The following is a 19,164-nucleotide window of genomic DNA, read 5'->3' as shown; positions in this document are numbered from 1 at the left end:
ACATCGCCAGCTAGCCCCAAGCAACTTAATGCTTGTGTTATGGGTGCTAGCTTAACGGATATACTACTTATATACTTTTTTTAAATACATACATATTACACATAGTAACACCCAGACCCGTCACAGAAATTAAAATTCATCATTTCAATTTCTGCCCGGCCGGGAATCGAACCCGGGACCTCTTGGCATAGTAGCACGTTCTGAACCACTACCCCAAACGGCCGACTAAATTATAGCAAAATGACAGGTCGCGTGAACTGTCATGGGTCGCGCGACCTGTCATTGGCCTTTGATCGCGCCTGCGATGACGATCTGCACGCGTTGGTGTGGTTGAAGCTTAACGCATTTTTGTTCACCAACCGAGCTAGGATCCGTGCTACGATAAAATCCTATGGATGATTTTAAACGACACAAATATGTCTTATCGTGCAGAATTGATAAAATGATTCTATAAAAGTTTATCGTGGCGCGCATCCTAGGCCAACAATAATGACGTTACTGTAGACTGTAGAGCATTGGTTCCCAAACTTATTTGAGACGCGCCCCCTTTCGACCATACAAAAAAATCCGCGCCCCCCCTCCTCCAGTCAAATTATTATTGGTCGTATCGAGCAGTCTGGAATGCATTCTCTCAGCTGTCGCAGGTTTCTTATACTTAAATACACAGATGGCCCGCGGCCCCCTTTAAAGTTCCCAGGGGGAGCGTAAAGACCTTTAAATGAAATAATAATGATATTAACCGTGTTGTTCTGCATTAATTCATAAAAATATACGAAACTTACATAATATGTATTCTATTTTACATCTTCGTTCGTTTCAGCAAAATAACCTCCACTGCTGGACAAAGGCTATTTATATCTTAGAGTAACGAAAATAATACAATACAAATATGTGCTTTACTTATTGTCTTATGCATATAAGTCTTTTTTTCAGATGAATTTAATATTTGAAGTTAATTATTTCATAAATTTTACTATTTACAACCCGGTCGAGTTAACTGCGCACCTGGCAGCCGTGACGTCATATCGACGCTCTGTACCTCTAGCATGAATGTCTGTCGTCTTCGAATCGCTTGCGTATGCGACAAAATCCGATACTCAACCTTCGAATTAAACGGTAACGTGACAATTTTGATTCTCAAAATAAGTTTCGTTCAACCATTTCTCATACTAAGTTCACTTTACGACACGTTTGCAAGGGCGCTGTTGTAGTTTTTGTACTATATCTTTTGATGGCGATTCGAGCACGCAAACGATTCGAACTCGAAAGTTTTTCGTGCTAGCCGTACAGTACCTCTAGTACGAAAAACTTTCGAGTTCGTTTCGTTTGCGTATTCAAAGTGTCATCGAAAAATTTTGTATGAAAAATTAAACAGCGCCCCCTATATTATAACCGCCCTAGGGGGCGCTGTTTAATTTTTCATACAAAATTTTTCGATGACACTTTGAATACGCAAACGAAACGAACTCGAAAGTTTTTCGTACTAGAGGTACAGGTCAGACAGGGCGAACGCGGGTAAGTAGGAGGGAGAGTCGAATCCAGCGAGGTCTTATGAAGTTGTCATAAATAAGTAGCATTTTGCACAAAAATGTATGTTTGGTTATTGGCTGTAAACACAGCTATACTATCTTATCACTTACTTTATTTAAATTGCAAATGTGATTTTGTTACGTTTGTCCTTCGCCTATAAAATATTAAGTGTCATAGCCAAACCAATAAACACAGGGTGTACGTACAATAACGTTTGTACGTAATGCGGTCATATGTTTAATGATGCATTTCGTAGCGACCAAACATAAAACCAATGAAAAATTACATTTTTGTCAGTTTTCCACCAAAGACAAATAGCTGTCAAAACTAATTCTAACACTGACCGTACAAAACAATAATGTTATTTTAAAAGTCAACAAGCAAAAAATATCTTTGAACGGTCAGTTCAACTGTATTGCATTGCAATAAGTGCTATTTTGCTCCAAAAAATTATTTGACGCGCTGTCATCTGTACACTCTAGATATGCAACTTAAGACTAGGCGCAGACCATCGATTTTTAGTTGGCTGATAGTTGTGCCCGATTTTAAATTGTATGAAGAATCGGCCAAATCAAATCGGCGTAATGTGCGCACTTCCATACATGCCCATACTGATCAACTGCCCGACTAAACTATCGGCCGACCAAAAATCGATGGTCTGCGCCTAGTCTAACTCTCCAGTCATATACAAACTTTTTGGTATTTCTACTTGGTATGTTATAATTTGGAGATACTATAAAATAATTTCGTGCTTGAAGCTCCTGGTCAGATGCTTGTGTGGTAGTACTATGGAGTTGAGCAGGATCGTCTCGGCCGGGACCACAACTCCTGCGCCTGTGGATAGAAAAATAGTTTAAAATAAATAACTATGAGTTAAATTGCACATAAAAATGCGAAAGTTCTACTTGTGTTCACCAGTTGGCGCCACTGTCAAGTAAGATACGTCATTCGACAGTGGCGCCAACTTGTGAGAGTATTTGAGAAAAGGATGTTATGGATATCCGTAACCGTAACCGAATCTTTGGGATATCCGAAATAAAAAAATATCCGAAACCGTAACAGATTCAAAAGTTTCGGATTTTAAATTAGTTTTTGTATAGCATTATAATTATGTAAAGGCATAACAGCCTGATTTACCTTTATAATGCCATCTAGTATTCAATTCTTTCTTTCTTTCTAGTATCAATTTTTTTATTACTTTTTATTCGATGTAAAGTGTGCGGTCATGAATGAACCGTGTTGGACAACTATTGCAAATTACATTCTAAAGTACAGGTATCTGTAACCGTAACCGAAACCGGGATAATATTATTCCTATATCCGTAACCGTATCAATAACCAGTGGCATAGCATGAGTTGGCACCCGGGGCGATCACCCCCCGTTATAAGTCCTAAGGCACCCCCTGGTACCCCCCAGGATTTTGGGGTTACCCACCGATTCAAAGATTGAAAGATAATCGTGCCAGTGAGTACTAATCTGCGCGACTTGTGTCACCCCCTGATGTTTGGCACCCGGGGCGGACCCTCTCTAATAATTATTATGTTTGTACGCTTTGGAGCTCACGGGTCAAAAGTGGCCCGGTCCTTTATAAGGCTTGCGTGGGGATACAGATCCAACACGTAGAGGCCGTTTTAAGCGCAAAATCATCGACAAAAGTGAAAGTGGTGCACATGCTGGATCTAGTCTCTGACTATATCATGGGATGTAGCCAGAGACCAGCCCCAGCCTGTGCACAGGAGCTATTGCAGTTATTGGAGAATGGACTAGGGTTATGGATGAAGGATGGAGGGACTGGTTACTGGGCTATGGATGGAGACTACGGGACACCTGCCTGGTTCATAGTCTCTGACTGAAAAAATGGCAGGCGGTGACTAGCCAGCGACTAAATGGCCCCCCCCTGGCGTCATGGGTCGTATAGACCGGACTGAGGGGCAACATTGGCGTCTGCCAGCTCAGGGGTGTAGAGAGGTGTGCTGCGCTTTCTCCGGGGTTACTCGCGGCGTTATGCCCTTTAACACTTCCACCCCTGGAGCATATAGCTCTAGCGACTCCACCGATTCAAAGATTGAAAGACAATCGTGCCAGTGAGTACTAATCTGCGCGACTTGTGTCACCCCCTGATGTTTGGCACCCGGGGCGGACCCTCTCTAATAATGATCATCATGCACCTGGGCTTGCCGCTGTAAAGCCTCCACTCGCCGTCAGTTCTGCGTGCTATGTGACCTGACCATTACCACTTCAGTTTTCTAACCGTTTAACATTTAATCGTTGAAAGTTTCTTACTCCTTACCAAGAATGGTGATAGAAGGATTGAGTCTCCCATCAGTATTGAAGAGCGGCGTGTTGTCCATCTTCGCGAAAGGTTTGTTGGGATCAGGATCAGAGGGAGTGCCTTCCACGCGAGACCATTCACCCACTACTGCTTCCTGGCCCACTGGAAAAATGAAGTAATAAAATAAATAAATAATATCCTTGGACATTTAACACTACGCCATTTAGTCTCATACATGCTTAGTTTGTAATAGTACAAGTACGATTGGAAGGTCATTTGTTGTTGACTTCAGACCGCGAAGCGATCATCGCTCAGCGAATATAATATTTAATAGCTCTTGCGAGGCTAGGATGCGCGCCGTAATAAAATTTTATACATGACTTTATACGACAAACGTATGGGTTTATCGCGTAAGAGTAGGCGCACACCGTTGATTTTTCGTCGGCCGATAGTTTAGTCGGGCAGTTGATCAGTATGGGAGTGCGCACACTGCGCCGATTCGATTTGGCCGATTCTTCATACAAATTAAAATCGGGCACAACTATCGGCCAACTAAAAATCAACGGTGTGCGCCTACTCTAAAATCGATAAAATGGCGCAATAAAAGCTCATCCTAGGCCTACAAGTCAAGCGGTCGAAAATAGGGTACATTTACAAATATCATGTCGTTGTTTACTTTTCTAACAACTTGGGGCAATTGGCAATTGAATTTGAAGAACTTTATGATTGGAGACCTTTTGCAAATGAAATAAGATTTATATTTCTATGGCTAAATACTATCTACTTACCGACTGAATACATAACCAGCGCGTGTTCGTTGATGGTGGCGTTGTTGAGAACTATCGACTCTTTGATTCTAACGCCTGCCTTGATTGTCACTCCCGCGCCGATGGATACGTTTGGACCGATCTGTACACAAAATAAAACACTATATTTAATGCTAAATTCAAAACCTTTTTACTACATTTTAAATGTTCTTTCAAGTGGACGGTTAAACATTCTTCAGTGATTGAGTTTTAGCCATTTATTAGAAATTGAATTTACTTGAACGAGCATTCTTGGACTAAGAATACCATTATAACTGACATAGCCCACAGTTCCAAACTTAAGTAGCAGTAAGCGGGGCATATAGCTCGTAGAACAAATGAGGTTGGGGTTGAGGCAGATAAGTTTTAGAAATGCAATCACACTTGGTGTAGGCAGGTCACTCCTTACTCTTACCACAGAATAAGTAATAGTACAGGTACAGAAGGATTACTCCGCAAGACGATTTAAATAAATGCGAGTCTTGCTACGACGCGATACAGTGGAATTCAGCTCGCACAGCACTACGTACCTACAATTTTATTCACCTACAAGTTTTGTCTCTTTCTATCGCGTGCCTCTGAACTCTTCTTACGCTGTTAGGGTTGCTGTCTAGTGAAAAAATAATTAATCTACTTATTTGTAATGAGGTACGTATGTAGGTAAGTACGCATTCATTATGGAAAACCTTGGGAGAGGCCTTTATCCAGCAGTGGACGTCATTTGGCTGAAACGAACGAACGAATTCTGAACAGTAGTCATGGTAGGTTAGGCTCCTATAATATCCTAAGAATTTTATTGATTACCTACATGGCCAACATACCTTTCAGCATCTTTGCTTTACCCGAACGCCGCACAATATTTCTTTCTCTTTATGTCCATTTTTAAATAATACTTCGATCATAGAATTATAATCATACTTCAACGCACGCCAGCGTCCTGACGGGCTCGCGCGTGACACTCGACTGATATAATACCCGCCGGCGGGGCGCTTCGCTGTAGGTAATTATCGGATGTACCGCGCGGAGTGAGCCAGGCCTGCTCTTACGATGTAGTGAAGGTCGCGGGAAGCACCTGGATACAATCAGCGTAGGACTGGCTGACTGGGATGGTCTTGAAAATTCTTAGTCCAGCAGTGGAGTCGGAAAAGGAGGATAAATACGGATGAAACTTACCACAGCAGTGGAGTCCACAACAGCCGTTGGATGTAGGAACACATCGGGCAGTATCTGGCAGGACGCCGCACCGTTGTCGCGGCCATTCTTGTGTAACTCCAATTAATGTCTGTTCGCGTATATCACGATACCACGATGCGGACTTTATTCAGTGTTGGACATCATTTGGCTGATAGAGGGAGGACAACAATACATACCACAGTAGTCAACCTGGTTAAAGTTGAGCGAAGCACTAGATACTGGCAGCAGTCACCTTTCCGCACATCAGTTTAGACTAGTCTAGTCTAACAACACTTTTGGGGATCATTGGATTTTGTCCAGCAGTGCAAGAGAAAAGAGGATGAATTTGACTGCGAGGCAGATGCCAAATGAAAAATGAAAACAATACTTACCACAGCAGTGGAGTCCACAACAGCCGTTGGATGTAGGAACACATCGGGCAGTATCTGGCAGGACGCGAGTCTAACAACTTATCTTTGGAGATCATGGGGGAGGCCTATGTCCAGCATTTGTCACTAAAATTCACTAAATGAGGATAAATTCGTCTCAAAGAATAAGTTACACATACCACAGCTGTGGAGTCCACAACAGCCGTTGGATGTAGGAACACATCGGGCAGTATCTGGCAGGACGCGAGTCTAACAACTTATCTTTGGAGATCATGGGGGAGGCCTATGTCCAGCATTTGTCACTAAAATTCACTAAATGAGGATAGATTCGTCTCAAAGAATAAGTAACACATACCACAGCAGTGGAGTCCACAACAGCCGTTGGATGTAGGAACACATCGGGCAGTATCTGGCAGGACGCCGCACTGTTGTCACGGGCGTTCCTGTGTAACTCCAGGTAATGTCTGTTCGCGTATATCGCCGAACCAGCTGTTTTTACTTGCGACCACCAGTTAGTCACCTGGAATGATAATAATATTACTCATTCAAGAACAAATCATTGTACCGCGTGTACAGATGGCAGCACAAGGTAAACTTGCAAAATAGCACTTATTGCAACAATTTAATTGCAATGTAATTGCAATGTATCTGTAAATGATGTACTAGCTTTTGCCCGCGGCTTGTGCCGCGTGAAATTTAATTTGCCACAGATCGTCATAAATTATAGCCTACTAGCTTTCCGCCCACGGCTTCGCCCGCGTGGAATTTTGTCTGTCACAGAAAAACTTTATCGCGCGCGTCCCTGTTTCAAAAACCGGGATAAAAACTATCCTATGTTCTTTCCCGGGACTCAAACTATCTCTATGCCAAATTTCATCAAAATCGGTTGCGAGGTTTAAGCGGGAAAGCGTAACAGACAGACAGACAGACAGACAGACAGACAGACAGACAGACAGACAGACAGACAGAGTTACTTTCGCATTTATAATATTAGTTGGGATATGTTATTCTGGGTTATCGTACTAATATTATAAATGCGAAAGTTTGTGTGGAATCTGGATGTTTGTTACTCTTTCACGCAAAAACTACTGAACGGATTTTGTTGAAACTTTACAGTATTATTCTTTACTAGCGGCCGCCCGCGACTTCGTACGCGTGAAAGAGTAACAAACATCCATCCAGACATCCAAACTTTCGCATTTATAATATTAGTAAGATAATAAGTACCTATGTCACAATTTGTGGTGTCTTTGAATCAATACAAGGCAGTAAGATTCAAAATTTACCTGCATAGCATACAGTTTGTTGGTGCCAGCCAACTGCGCTAAGACGTCTTGTTCCCACGACATGTATCCTGGATGACCGTTTTGTCCATTTCCACTAAAATAAAAGTTACACATAAAACAATATGATACCTAATATTAACCATTACATCATTTTCACATGCTTTGTAAATATAAACCAAGATAGTTTTAAAGCCAATGTAGGATTGTGCATCAAATATTTTATCTGTAAAATCTACAATTTTTTTGTGACACAGGACATGAATATAGTCAAAATGTTCGTAATTTATTAAAGTGAAAATTGAATCTTTGTGGAAATCCAAGGGGGAGGCCTTTGTTCAGCAGTGGACGTCATTCGGCTTAAACGATTGAAGAANGTTCATTAGCTCTGGTAAGTATAATAAGGTGCGCAGAATCCATGCATTGTAGTTCAAGCAATCATGGATAATATGTTTTCTGATTATTACAATCGTTTGGTATGTATTGGGCATGACTAATTCACTTTTTTCGAATGAGCGATCGAAGAGAGCGAATGGTGAAGAAAAAAGTGAATTAGAATGCCCAATACATACCTACTTCCCTCTCAACACAAGTGAAGTATCTGGGCATCACCTTTGACCACAAATTGAACTGGGCGAGTCACATTGAAAACAAGACAAAGAAGGCCTGTATAGCATTTTATCAGTGTAAAAGACTCATTGGTAGCCAGATGGGGTCTTAATCCTAAGATAACACTTTGGCTCTACACATCAGTTATCAGGCCCTCTGTCACTTATAGATCAGTTGTCTGGTGGCCCAGAACAAAACTATCCAAAGTAAGATCAAAAATCCAAAGCCTGCAACGTCTAGCAAGCATAGCGGCCACTGGTTGCATGAGAACCACACCATCGGCATCACTTGAGTACCTTCTGAATCTTAGACCCTTAGATCTCATCATTCAGGAGGAAGCGCAAGCAGCCGCTCTAAGACTTAAAGGAAACGGCCTATGGAAGCAAAACAAGGAGACAGGACACTCTGCGATCCTGCAGAAAACCATAAAAGAAATACCTCTCACTGAGGCACCCATCGACAGGATACCCTGTGAACACATTTTCGACCGAAGATATAATATCCAACTTACAGCGGAGACGCGAGATTACTCTGGAATCAATGAAGTTAGGATATACACGGACGGCTCCAAAACTCAAACGGGTACAGGAGCTGGTGTCTTCTCGAATGATCTTAATATAAGAATATCAACAACATTAGATAAACACAATACAATTTTCCAAGCAGAATGCATTGGAATTACCAAAGCAGCACAGGCGGTAACAGCCAGAGACATCCGAGGTCTAAACAGCTCTTAGTCTATAGTATCTCAATCTCAGTGCCTTGGTTCAATTACAATACAATTTAGCACCAAAGTGCTCGAAAAGACAAATCCAACAAACCCAAACTCGATAAGTTTCCACCGTTTCGTTTAGGAATTCCTATGGCCACCTCCTGACTCCATCATCAGGACCCTGGACATCATCTAGTACAAAAGTGCTCGAAAAGACAAATCCAACGAACCCGAAATCGATGCGATGCCGCCGTTTCATTTAGGAATTCCTATGGCCACCTCCTGACTCCATCATCAGACCAGCTTAATGGTACCTACCATAACATTGCATTTTCATCGTACTTACATAAGTATACTAAATTTCAGCTCAATCGGTTGAGAACTGGTCTTAAATTCAGTTGCAAGATTTGTCCCACACATACTTATAAGTGAAGTCAATATAAAGCTTGTAAATAAATAAAAAATAGCATTTTTTATATCGTTTCGTTCTGGTTACAAAGACTGTTGTTTTGGGTTCTGGAAGTTCTGGAAGCCCGAACGTACTTGTCAGAACGCGGTTTTCTAGTGTTTTTCAGCGTGCCTGCTGTATCTTTTTGGTAAATAGTAGGTACTGGATTAACGATTAACGGACTTAGGATAATTTAACGGAAGTTAACGAGTCCGTTAACAATTTTTAAAGTTAACTTAAAAGTTAATCCGTTAATAGAAATGTTAACTTCGTTAATTAACGATTAACGGATTAACGAGTTAATGCCCAGCTATGGAGATAGGACACTCTGCGATCCTGCAGAAAACCATAAAAGAAATACCTCTCACTGAGGCACCCATCGATAGGATACCCTGTGAACATATTTTCGACCGAAGATATTAATATCCAACTTACAGCGGAGCGAAGCGGAATGCGGTTCCGGACGTATCGAAAAAGTTCTCCCGCAGCCTCATCAGACTAAACAGGGACAGCATCCGCAAGGTCTTAAGTGTCATAACCGGACACTGTATGCTAAACAAGCACCTATACAACATAGGTGTCACAGACAGCCCACTGTGCAGGGGGTGCATGGAGGCAGAGGAAACACCGCAGCATGTGCTCATGGAGTGCAGTAGCGTGGAAGAACAACGGGCTCAATTTCTTCGATCACCATCGTCGCTACAGGAGGCCTGCAGCAGCCTAGACGGGCTGCTCGCCTTCTGGGGGGATCTGGGGTGGTTGGAGTAGGAAGATATACCACAAATCGCGCACAATGGCCCTATCATGAGGCTAAGTGCGGTATTCGATTGCCCTGCAAAACTAACTAACTAACGATTGAAGTAAAATAGGATTAATAAAATAAATGATACTTCACTTTATTTTCTGTTTTTTAAGATCAACTTTTGCATACAGGTTTTAATAATAATAATAAATCATTTATTTGCCAGAATACGTTTACAAATGGTTATAAAAAGAGAAGTTTCCAACATATTCTATCGTACATACGATGTGCAAATATTACAAAAAATACGGTTATGTTTTTAATATTAAAAAGTAGTAGGTATCATTATTATAGCCTGACCAGGAACATAAAAACCCTGGCATAGAGGCGCGTCAATTGCATTTGATAGTGCAACACTGAGTACAGTCGTACCTGTGTTAAATTAATAGGCTAACTTTATGTATCAGGATTCAGGATTACGGGCTAATTTGATATTTTCATAAATTAACGAAAAAATATTATTATAGGTAACCTGGTTTAAATAAATTAAATGAAACCATCAATCGAGTTAGTAGGATTTATTTTATTATTCATCAATAATCAAATTCAGAACTTCAATATTCAACTGCAATGTCTGCTCATGAACGCTTCAAACTCGGTACTTCTTTCCCAATTCCATAAAATTCAACACTTAGAAAGTGACAAAAAACTTTTTAAAATAGGTAGTTGAAACAAACCGCAGCTAATTTTCATAGTGGACTGTACTATACGATAAACATGTCAGTCAATTTGACAACCTTTGTCGAAAACATTATTCAATGAAAATATTGTCCGAACCCTTAGTATTTCTCTTCGACAAATACTTTAACACATTGTGAACCACTTTTCTTTCACGACTATAAAAAGATTTTAGCAATTTAATTCACAAAATCAATTGCGCACATTTAAAATAAAGTTTGTTTATACTTTGACAGCAATAGACTGACATGCAAGGTGACATGTCAATGAAGTTTTCAGTTACTGTTGCCATTAAAAGAAATTAGTACCATTAGTTTTCCGCAACATGGCGAGGGTTTTTATGTTCCTGATCAAATTATCGTGAACTTTGAGAGAAAAGTCATTATCTTTTGGTTTTAGTTTACCAGTCTCTCGGTTGATAACATTCCAAGTTTCTTTTATTTTATTATTGGCGTTCCCTATCTTGTCCCGAATATAACTAAAAAGACTTAGCCATGAAGCAAACTTTCTTAAAAATTTTTGAATACTTTTTACATGCTCAAGAAAAGATATACTATTATTATACTTTTTCATGCCATGAAGTTCATATTCATATTCATATTCATATTCATATTCATTTATTTATTGCATCACATATGTNCTACTGGTCAGGCTATAATTGAATGTCATGCAAATGTCAGAAAATGATTATGAATTATTGAAATAGCACAAACATATTAGGCATTAGATTCATACAATGTCAATGATACATAATGTCATATTTTAAGAAATTTTTAGATGTCAAGTACAAAATGTCAAAAAGATTTTTCTGTCAGGAATTCATTGACTGTGTAATACATCTTTTGTTTTAAGAATTCTAATAAATTATTTCTAAATTTAGTAAATGTCAATGTTTTAATATCTTCGGGTAATTTATTAAATATTTTTATTGCCATACAATACAATTTTAATATCCTTACCTATAATATCCATTCTGTTTCTTCTCAAAAGCCTCGGCCATAGTGTGGAAGACTTGCAATGAACACACATACACCCCACAGTTGATCAACGTTGACACGTAACTGTTCGGTTTCTCCACGTAATGGTTCACCGCTTTGGTGGCTGGGTCTCGGACCATGCAACCGTAGTGGATCGACTGCTGTCGGGTTGCTTCTGTGCCCATTATTGTAACCTGAAATTGGTTATTTGAAAAGTAAGTTATTGTTAACATAGTAAAACTTAAATTCAAATCACATTTAACTTAATGTTAACAGTTCGTAATATTAATCTAGGGGCAACGGGGTTCGAACTACCGACTTCGGCAAGTCCAGAATTGGCAGTTCGACACCTACAGTCAAACAACTTTGAAAAGTCAAGTGCCAAAAATCTAAACTGATAACCCAGTATGACAGTAACGCCTTTCAGTCAAAGTCTGGGACACTGGTGTTGTCTGCTTGTTCTGAACGAGTCACACCCACACGAGTAACCCTGTTACTTTTTGTCCCAACGAGTCACACTGCTACTGTTAGTGAGCTGCCACACTGGCGGATTACAAGCGGATTCAAAGCGGAGCGGCGACGCGGCGGACGCGCATTGTGATAAAACATTTTAAAGAGATGTCCCATCGAGTAACGGTGTGACTGGATGGGATTTTTTTCCCAACGAATAACAGGGTACTTGTTTGGGTGTAACTCGTTGGGAATAAGCGGTGTTGTCCAGCTATTGGGCTATTGTCACCCCGATGTTTCTTAAATTATATTGCTAAGCGTTAATCTTTACCAATGCATCATTTCTCTCTGCATGGAAACCCCATAACTGCTTCAGTGGGAAGTCTGCGCAGACATCTCCGTTCAGCAGGAAGAAAGCAGACGGATTCCCCGCTCTGACTTGATCTCTGAAGTGGTACAAACACCCACCAGTACCAAGTGGAGCGAACTCTTGTAGGTACCTAGAATTGAATAAATTATGTTTGAAATTTCCATATGGCCAAGGTAATGAAGATAAGAATGCTTATTGATTTAACTTGACTTTAAGTAAGTAGGTAACGGTTAAAACTAAAGGTAATAAAAGGCTATAGTAAAAAATAAATATTGTTACTAGGCATTTTATAGTTTCATACTTGTATAATAATCTATACTTAGATCATTTATAGAAAGTTAAAACATAAAAAAAGTGAATAAACAGTCTTGGTGTCCTATAACATTCCTATAAGTTCTTACTTTGTTGAGTTATTACAACACACACAAACATTATCATTATTTGCTGACTCACCGAATGATAACGTGATATTCCTTCTGCATATCAGACACAAATTGTGTCATAGTGTTCGTAGTATAAGAACCGATGATAAGGATCTCTTTGCACTCCTCTAGCTTGGCACATGCTGCGATGTGGTGCTGGATTAACGGTAAACCAGCGATGGGGAATAGGGGCTTTGGAGTGTCGAGGGATAGTGGACGGAAGCGCGTCCCTGAAAAAGATATGTAATTGGTTTCGTTAAATTGTAATTGTGTAAAATAAAGGTATTCAAAATGTGTAATTAATGTGCTTTGATTCCTAAACCCGTCAATTATTGAGCTACTACAAATCCGTAGTAAATGGGTAGATAACATTGTGAAAGAGTGAGTCACTAATTTATTTCTAGCGCAATTAAAGGTCTTGGTATATGATAAACTATCAAGAATAATTTATTATCTGGTAGACATCTAATCAAAATATTTATTTGTAGTTTATTACATCATTATAATTGCTGTTCTAAGATATTATTCAACACTTGATAATAAAGTTTTGTAAGTGGTCATAACCTCTGCGCAAATAGAGATATTGTTTTGTATAAACTGCAGCGGGATTCTATACTATATTAGCAGTTGGATATGTAGTTAATTGCATTGAGATAAGCATTATTATAACTTTAGTTAATGACTTGGTTTCTATTTGTTTGCATGTTACCGGTGACGTGACACTGTTAAAAGATTTATTACCTTTTTGAGGCCCGCCAATAAGTATCACAGCCTTCAACATTGTGCACAATAATTAATGACACTTTCTAATAATGATATCGCAACTAAGAATTGTAGATTTGTAATAAATTAGCCGCAAAATTTGCTAAAATTACACGTCAGTCCTAACTCGAACGTAAACACAACAATCACTGACAGTGACAGATGTGTTGTGACACTAGTGATGTACATGAATTTGCATATTTTCATTTGGTCGATACCGCAATAATGCCAACCGGTTTCAAGCTTGACAGATTTTTATCTTGACTAGTCTATCTTATAATATCTATTCTATACTTATAATAAATCTGTAGAGAGGTCAATTCTGTACATGAAATATATTTTCAAAATAACTCGATCGCTACTGATGCCAAAAATGCAATCAGTAAAATTTTTGTCTGTCTGTCTGTCTTTCTGTCTGTCTGTCTGTCTGTCTGTATGTTCCTCATAGAAACAAAAACTACTCGACGGATTTTAACGAAACTTGGTACAATTATTATTCATACTCCTGGGCAGGTTATAGTATACTTAGGAATTCCAACGGGAACGGGAATTAGCGGGAAAATCCTTTTGTATGAAAAAATCTAAACCGCGTAAGATAGATGAAGGGGGTAAAACGGGATCCACGTTTACGAAGTCGCGGGCGGCCGCTAAAAATAAATAAATATAGCCTCAGTATAGCTTTAAGAGTATTGCCACCACGAATTATATGTATTATGCTTCCAGACTAGTTTACAAAAATAAATTAATTTTTAGACAAACTTTAAGCGAAAAACAACTTGAGTTTTTACAACATTATAACGCTCACTCACACACTCACCGAACCGGGGCAGAATGTAAAACAATTTTAGGGCCCCATCAGGATAATCAATTAATGCGAGTTTAAATAGGTATTGCTGTATCGGTATTCAGTAAATGTTTTTAAAACAACACCTCTCCCTAGGCTTTGATGGCAACACAGAGTACAAAAAATTTTATGGGATAAGCGCCATCTATGATTTCTATCTTAAAACTCTAATTTTGCATGAAATGTTTTAGTTTCATCATCATAGAGGACGCTGGCGAGCAGTTAAACTGCACGATATTCTGTTCAGTGAATAAAAATATTTTTATCACTTTCGTTTATTTCACTGAAGTGTGAACTTATTTATTTATTGATTTCGTATAAAAGTGATTATTATGTAATAAACATTGTTTATAGAACAACAATCACGGGATCTATATTTTTTTTTATTCTATTGAATCAACACTGATCATTATTGATCAACAACAGATACATAACTAGCCAAGTAAAATCAACATGAATGGTACCTACCTATTTACTTTGAGACAATAAAGATAAGTCCACTGCCAAACATTCAGTTAGTCTCACTCAACTCTTAATCCTACTTGTCACATAAAACAACGAGGGATTCAAAATAATCCAATCAATTATTTGGTTTTGACGTCTATAAATATTAGCGAGGCGGTGACGGGGCGTGTGTCCATTGTCCATAATGTCCAATTCCCGGAACTAGCGACCGAAACTGGAAGGACATCAGACGATTTTTTTGGAAATTAGCATTATTTTCAAGGACATACGATGCATTATTCATTAACATCGTCTTGATGTGCTGTCCAAAAAAAAAATAAAGATTTGGCGATTTTTTTTTTAACAATCTTTGTTACATTACGATATATTTTCCCTCAGTAAGTAGTTGGGTTTGTTGGATTTTATTGGCGCTCAATCTGGCTACCTAGTCATAGGGCATAGATCCATGCACTTTCATTCTTCGTCACCTGCCGTTGCTGTGTTGGCAAATGGAAACGTATCCAGTATCTAACTAGAGGTGGGGATTTGCTACCTACAGGAATACCGGGATTTAACTATACCAAAGTCGACGTGCCGTACATTTAAATAGAAACCTAATGTTACCAACGCGTACCTAGGTTACCTAGACTTTTCCTAGGCATTACCGCATAATACCTACTTATCCCTTTCAGCACAGAATAATACGAAAGTGCGTTCGACTTTGAAAAAATCTAGTGAATTGGTAAATCAATTTTACCGCGCCAAGACGCTTCCGATCGATCGTACGGTTCGATATATTTGCTATTTTTCATACAAAAACTTTAAATGGCGTTCAGTCGGTGCTGTGTTGAGTGACAAAGATGGACGTGTACCTGACTGCGGGAGGCGTGAAAAGTATTAATTTATTTAAATTACTTCTTTTGTGGATTTCAATGAATTTTGTGCGTATTAATTTAAATTATATCCTTAAAAAATATAATTCGCTTTAATTTTATAAAAAAATAGATGTAACCGAGTACCAGGTACTCCTAAAGTTCTACAGCACGAGCGTGCATGTCGGGACGATGTTTGAATTTTTGGTAATGTAAGTAATGGAAACCTTTCGAATCTTTTAAAGGCCTGAACATCAGATTTACTCTAGAATAAACTCAAGAATGTCTCCGAGACACATAACCACCAAATAGTACAAATCCGCTGTAGAAAATACAGCCACCAGTGAAAATATCGAAAGGATACCAGGATTCTAGTACCAATAGATGAACCAAAATGATCCCTTTTATGAAAATATCTAACCCCATGTATTATTGAATAATAGCCTCGACATCTGGGATTCAAAAAATATAAATTATTACTAAAAACGAAAGCTCAAGTTCAATTTTAAGATGCTACTACCCCCAAAATTCAGGTTTTGACAGAGTTCTAGGTTAGGGCCATGAGCTATTTTTGAATTTTTTTGCAGAAATTAGTATCTAATTACGATATCATGTCTTTATGAAGAACAATAAAGCTCCTTATATCTAAAATGTCTTTTTTTAATTAGTTTAAATTGTAATTGTAATGAAATAGCTATTCATAGGTTCATGACGGATTGATATGATCGTGCGGGGGGGTTTAGGGGGGTTAAAGTCACCCCCTAAATTTTTTCGCTATTTTTCTCTATTTACTAAGATCCTTAAGACCCCAGAAACTAACGCGATTTTTTAGAAATCGTCAAATTTTTCTCTCGTGCTGAAAGGGTTATACCCCAAAAAACCTAAAAAATATTTAGGTATTATTATAAGCTTAGGCATTAGGTAACCCATATCGGTAAGGAATAAATATCTGATTTTTTGTTACCCTATGGTAGGTTTTAAATAATTTAATTTTTATTGTATTTATAAATCAAAAGGTAGGTAAATCTTACTGCTTCTTGGTATCGGAGAATTTGGAGGTGGATCGACGATCTCATAAAGAACACTATGGAAATCATTGAGCCTATGTTCAGCAGTGAACGTCCTATGGCTGAAAACGATGAAGACGATAATGATGAGAGATAATCTATGGAAAATCATAGGCTGGGTTGCATCATCTTATTTTAACTGTGACAAATGTCAAAAATCTGTCAAAATCCATACAAAAAGCACCGGTTATCGTTATAATTACCGTTAAAGTTAGGTGGTGCAACTCAGCCTTAGTTATTTTGAAATAAGTTTCATATTTTCTAACTTAGTTATTACCCTGAAACGCGGCCAGACGGTAAATCGGACAACAGACACGTTGTAACCAAGTGCCTGAAATAGCCAAAACCCACATCGGCACAAATAAACCCTTTGACGAAGGTGATCAGTAAATCAATGTTCGTCCAACTGCTAAGGTTTATTCCACTTTGTTCACCTGGGTAAAATAATTCCTAGGCGACCGCCTTAGTCGACTCAATTCAACTGGAAAATGAAACTAGGTAGGTAGGTGAAGTGGTTCCGAGGTGAAATGAGGTAAAAGATACACTTTTTCACCCAAGTGATATCACCCAATTTTCCGGAAGGGACTGTGGTAGTTGAAGGCTTTGTCCGGATTACCATAGTTCTGTTCTTCCCATCAAGGCGATCGACGGAGCACCGGGGTTATTTTAGCTGGTATGCCTCATCATTCGGACGAGGGAAGGCGCATATAATAAGTTATACCCAGGGGACAGGGTAAGCTGTCCCCGTAGGGTTGGTAGAATAGAATAGAAAAACCTTTATTTGACACGAAAACGATATCAGTACGAAAGTTAATATGCATTTTTCCCGAAATAAAAGGTGATATCACCCAGGTGAACAAAGTGGAATAAACCACTGTTAAGCCGGTTTGACTGAGTAATCGGGCATTCGTTACCGCGCCTCGGTAACGGTAATCCGAAGTGTTCATAAGGATTAATTGAATTACAATAATAATTCCGAATCTAGTCTAGCATGTTTATTATTCTGCGGCTGTAGGATTTTGAATTTAGAGTTTATTTAACGCTAATATTGGCGCTTAACTTTGTAGAACTAACTAAATTTTCATTTATATAACTCGCATCGTTATTTAAATAAATTAATGAAGCATTAAATATAATTTTATTCTAATGATATAATTATGATTGCTAATTTTAGATTTTTCATAATAAGACATTCGGCAATCGCATATCAAAGAATGTTTAGATATCTGTTACTTCAAAATTGTCTAGAAAAGTATATTTCGTACTTTTCCCATTATCTCGAACAAATCCTTTGCCTCTCGAAAAAAACTCGTTATTTCTTTTCTATTTAGCATAAAAGTGTCGTATTTCTCTTTACATCTTTCTTGAAGCTATTATGAAAGATTTAGATTTATTGAAAAAGTTTCTCGACGTGGCTTAGTGAAAAAATTAAAGCTGCTCTGTACCGATGTCTAGGTAAAGGTGTGTTCACATTGTAGCGGGGCGTACGCGGGGCGTGCGATGTTTCAGTGAAAGCGAACTTAATGCCATAATATGGAATCTGTTCCAGTCCTTACGCCTAAATTGGAATTAGAGTAGATGGAGAATGAAAATTTTGTTTTCGAACTCCCCTCCTATGTTCTTCTGATTAATTTCTTTGCGGGTCCAATGACAGTTTAACTTTCCCCCGGGAACAAACTTGACCTTTATTGGTTGGGTTTTTATGGCGGTCAAGTTGTAGATCCTGGCTACACAGGATTTGCAGCGGTGGGAATAGTCCCGCGATACCACTTCAACCCTCGTTGGTGCCGCTGTCTTCACCACTAGCAAGCAAATGACAGTGATATTACTCCACAGTGGCGTCCATTGGTGAGGGCTATAACGACAGCCCTCTTGGATTTTTTTCAGCACTGTGTTTGGGGAAATATTATGCAAATGGACTTTTTTGTTAAAGACAATTAAACGTTTCCGCCAAATTGAACATTACAGTCGAAGCACTCGGATAAATTAAGACGGATGTTCTGCTTACCCTTATTTTGGGTCACTCGCTTTGTAGGGTTTGTTCAGGCGATAGCACGTCAAGCTAAATACTGTGCATCTTATGTATTTGCAATAAGAGCGGTTTTGCAAGTAAATGTATAGTAGGCAAGTACTTACTATGTGTTGTAAAAGATTCATCAATATGATCACTACCTAAGTAAAGTTTGTACGGAGAAAATACGGAGTATTGCGTATATTGAAAGTTTGAAAAACGCAGACTTTAACATTTTATTT

The 19,164-nt window shown here is 38.8% G+C and overlaps 1 protein-coding gene across 1 annotated transcript; it reads right to left on the bottom strand.

The window, feature by feature from the left end:
• Window positions 1-2,121: 2,121 nt before the first annotated feature.
• Gmppa (GDP-mannose pyrophosphorylase A) lies at window positions 2,122-13,848 on the bottom strand. The gene is made up of 10 exons (XM_028309294.1): window positions 13,664-13,848; window positions 12,954-13,152; window positions 12,462-12,630; window positions 11,663-11,874; window positions 7,458-7,551; window positions 6,569-6,691; window positions 5,783-5,869; window positions 4,592-4,712; window positions 3,822-3,965; window positions 2,122-2,364 (listed from the first exon to the last, which is right to left on the bottom strand). Exons 1-10 carry the CDS (start codon window positions 13,701-13,703, stop codon window positions 2,264-2,266), a joined length of 1,290 nt encoding a protein of 429 aa, XP_028165095.1. The 5' UTR covers window positions 13,704-13,848; the 3' UTR covers window positions 2,122-2,263.
• Window positions 13,849-19,164: the final 5,316 nt, after the last annotated feature.

The sequence above is a fragment of the Ostrinia furnacalis genome, unplaced genomic scaffold (assembly GCF_004193835.3).
Source record: "Ostrinia furnacalis isolate ACB-3 unplaced genomic scaffold, ASM419383v2 OfSCF2698, whole genome shotgun sequence".
NCBI lineage: Eukaryota > Metazoa > Arthropoda > Insecta > Lepidoptera > Crambidae > Ostrinia > Ostrinia furnacalis.
Note: the sequence above shows the minus strand (reverse complement) of the source record. Positions and strands in the feature narration are given on the sequence as shown.

Excerpts from the sequence above, each read along its gene's own strand:
- Gmppa (XM_028309294.1), bottom strand. The coding sequence starts at position 13,703 with ATGTTGAAGGCTGTGATACTTATTGGCGGGCCTCAAAAAG. Across the intron at positions 12,631-12,953 it reads GAATATCACGTTATCATTCG|GTACCTACAAGAGTTCGCTC; the intron begins GTGAGTCAGCAA and ends ATTCAATTCTAG. Across the intron at positions 4,713-5,782 it reads TTGTGGACTCCACTGCTGTG|ATCGGTCCAAACGTATCCAT; the intron begins GTAAGTTTCATC and ends TTTTGTGTACAG.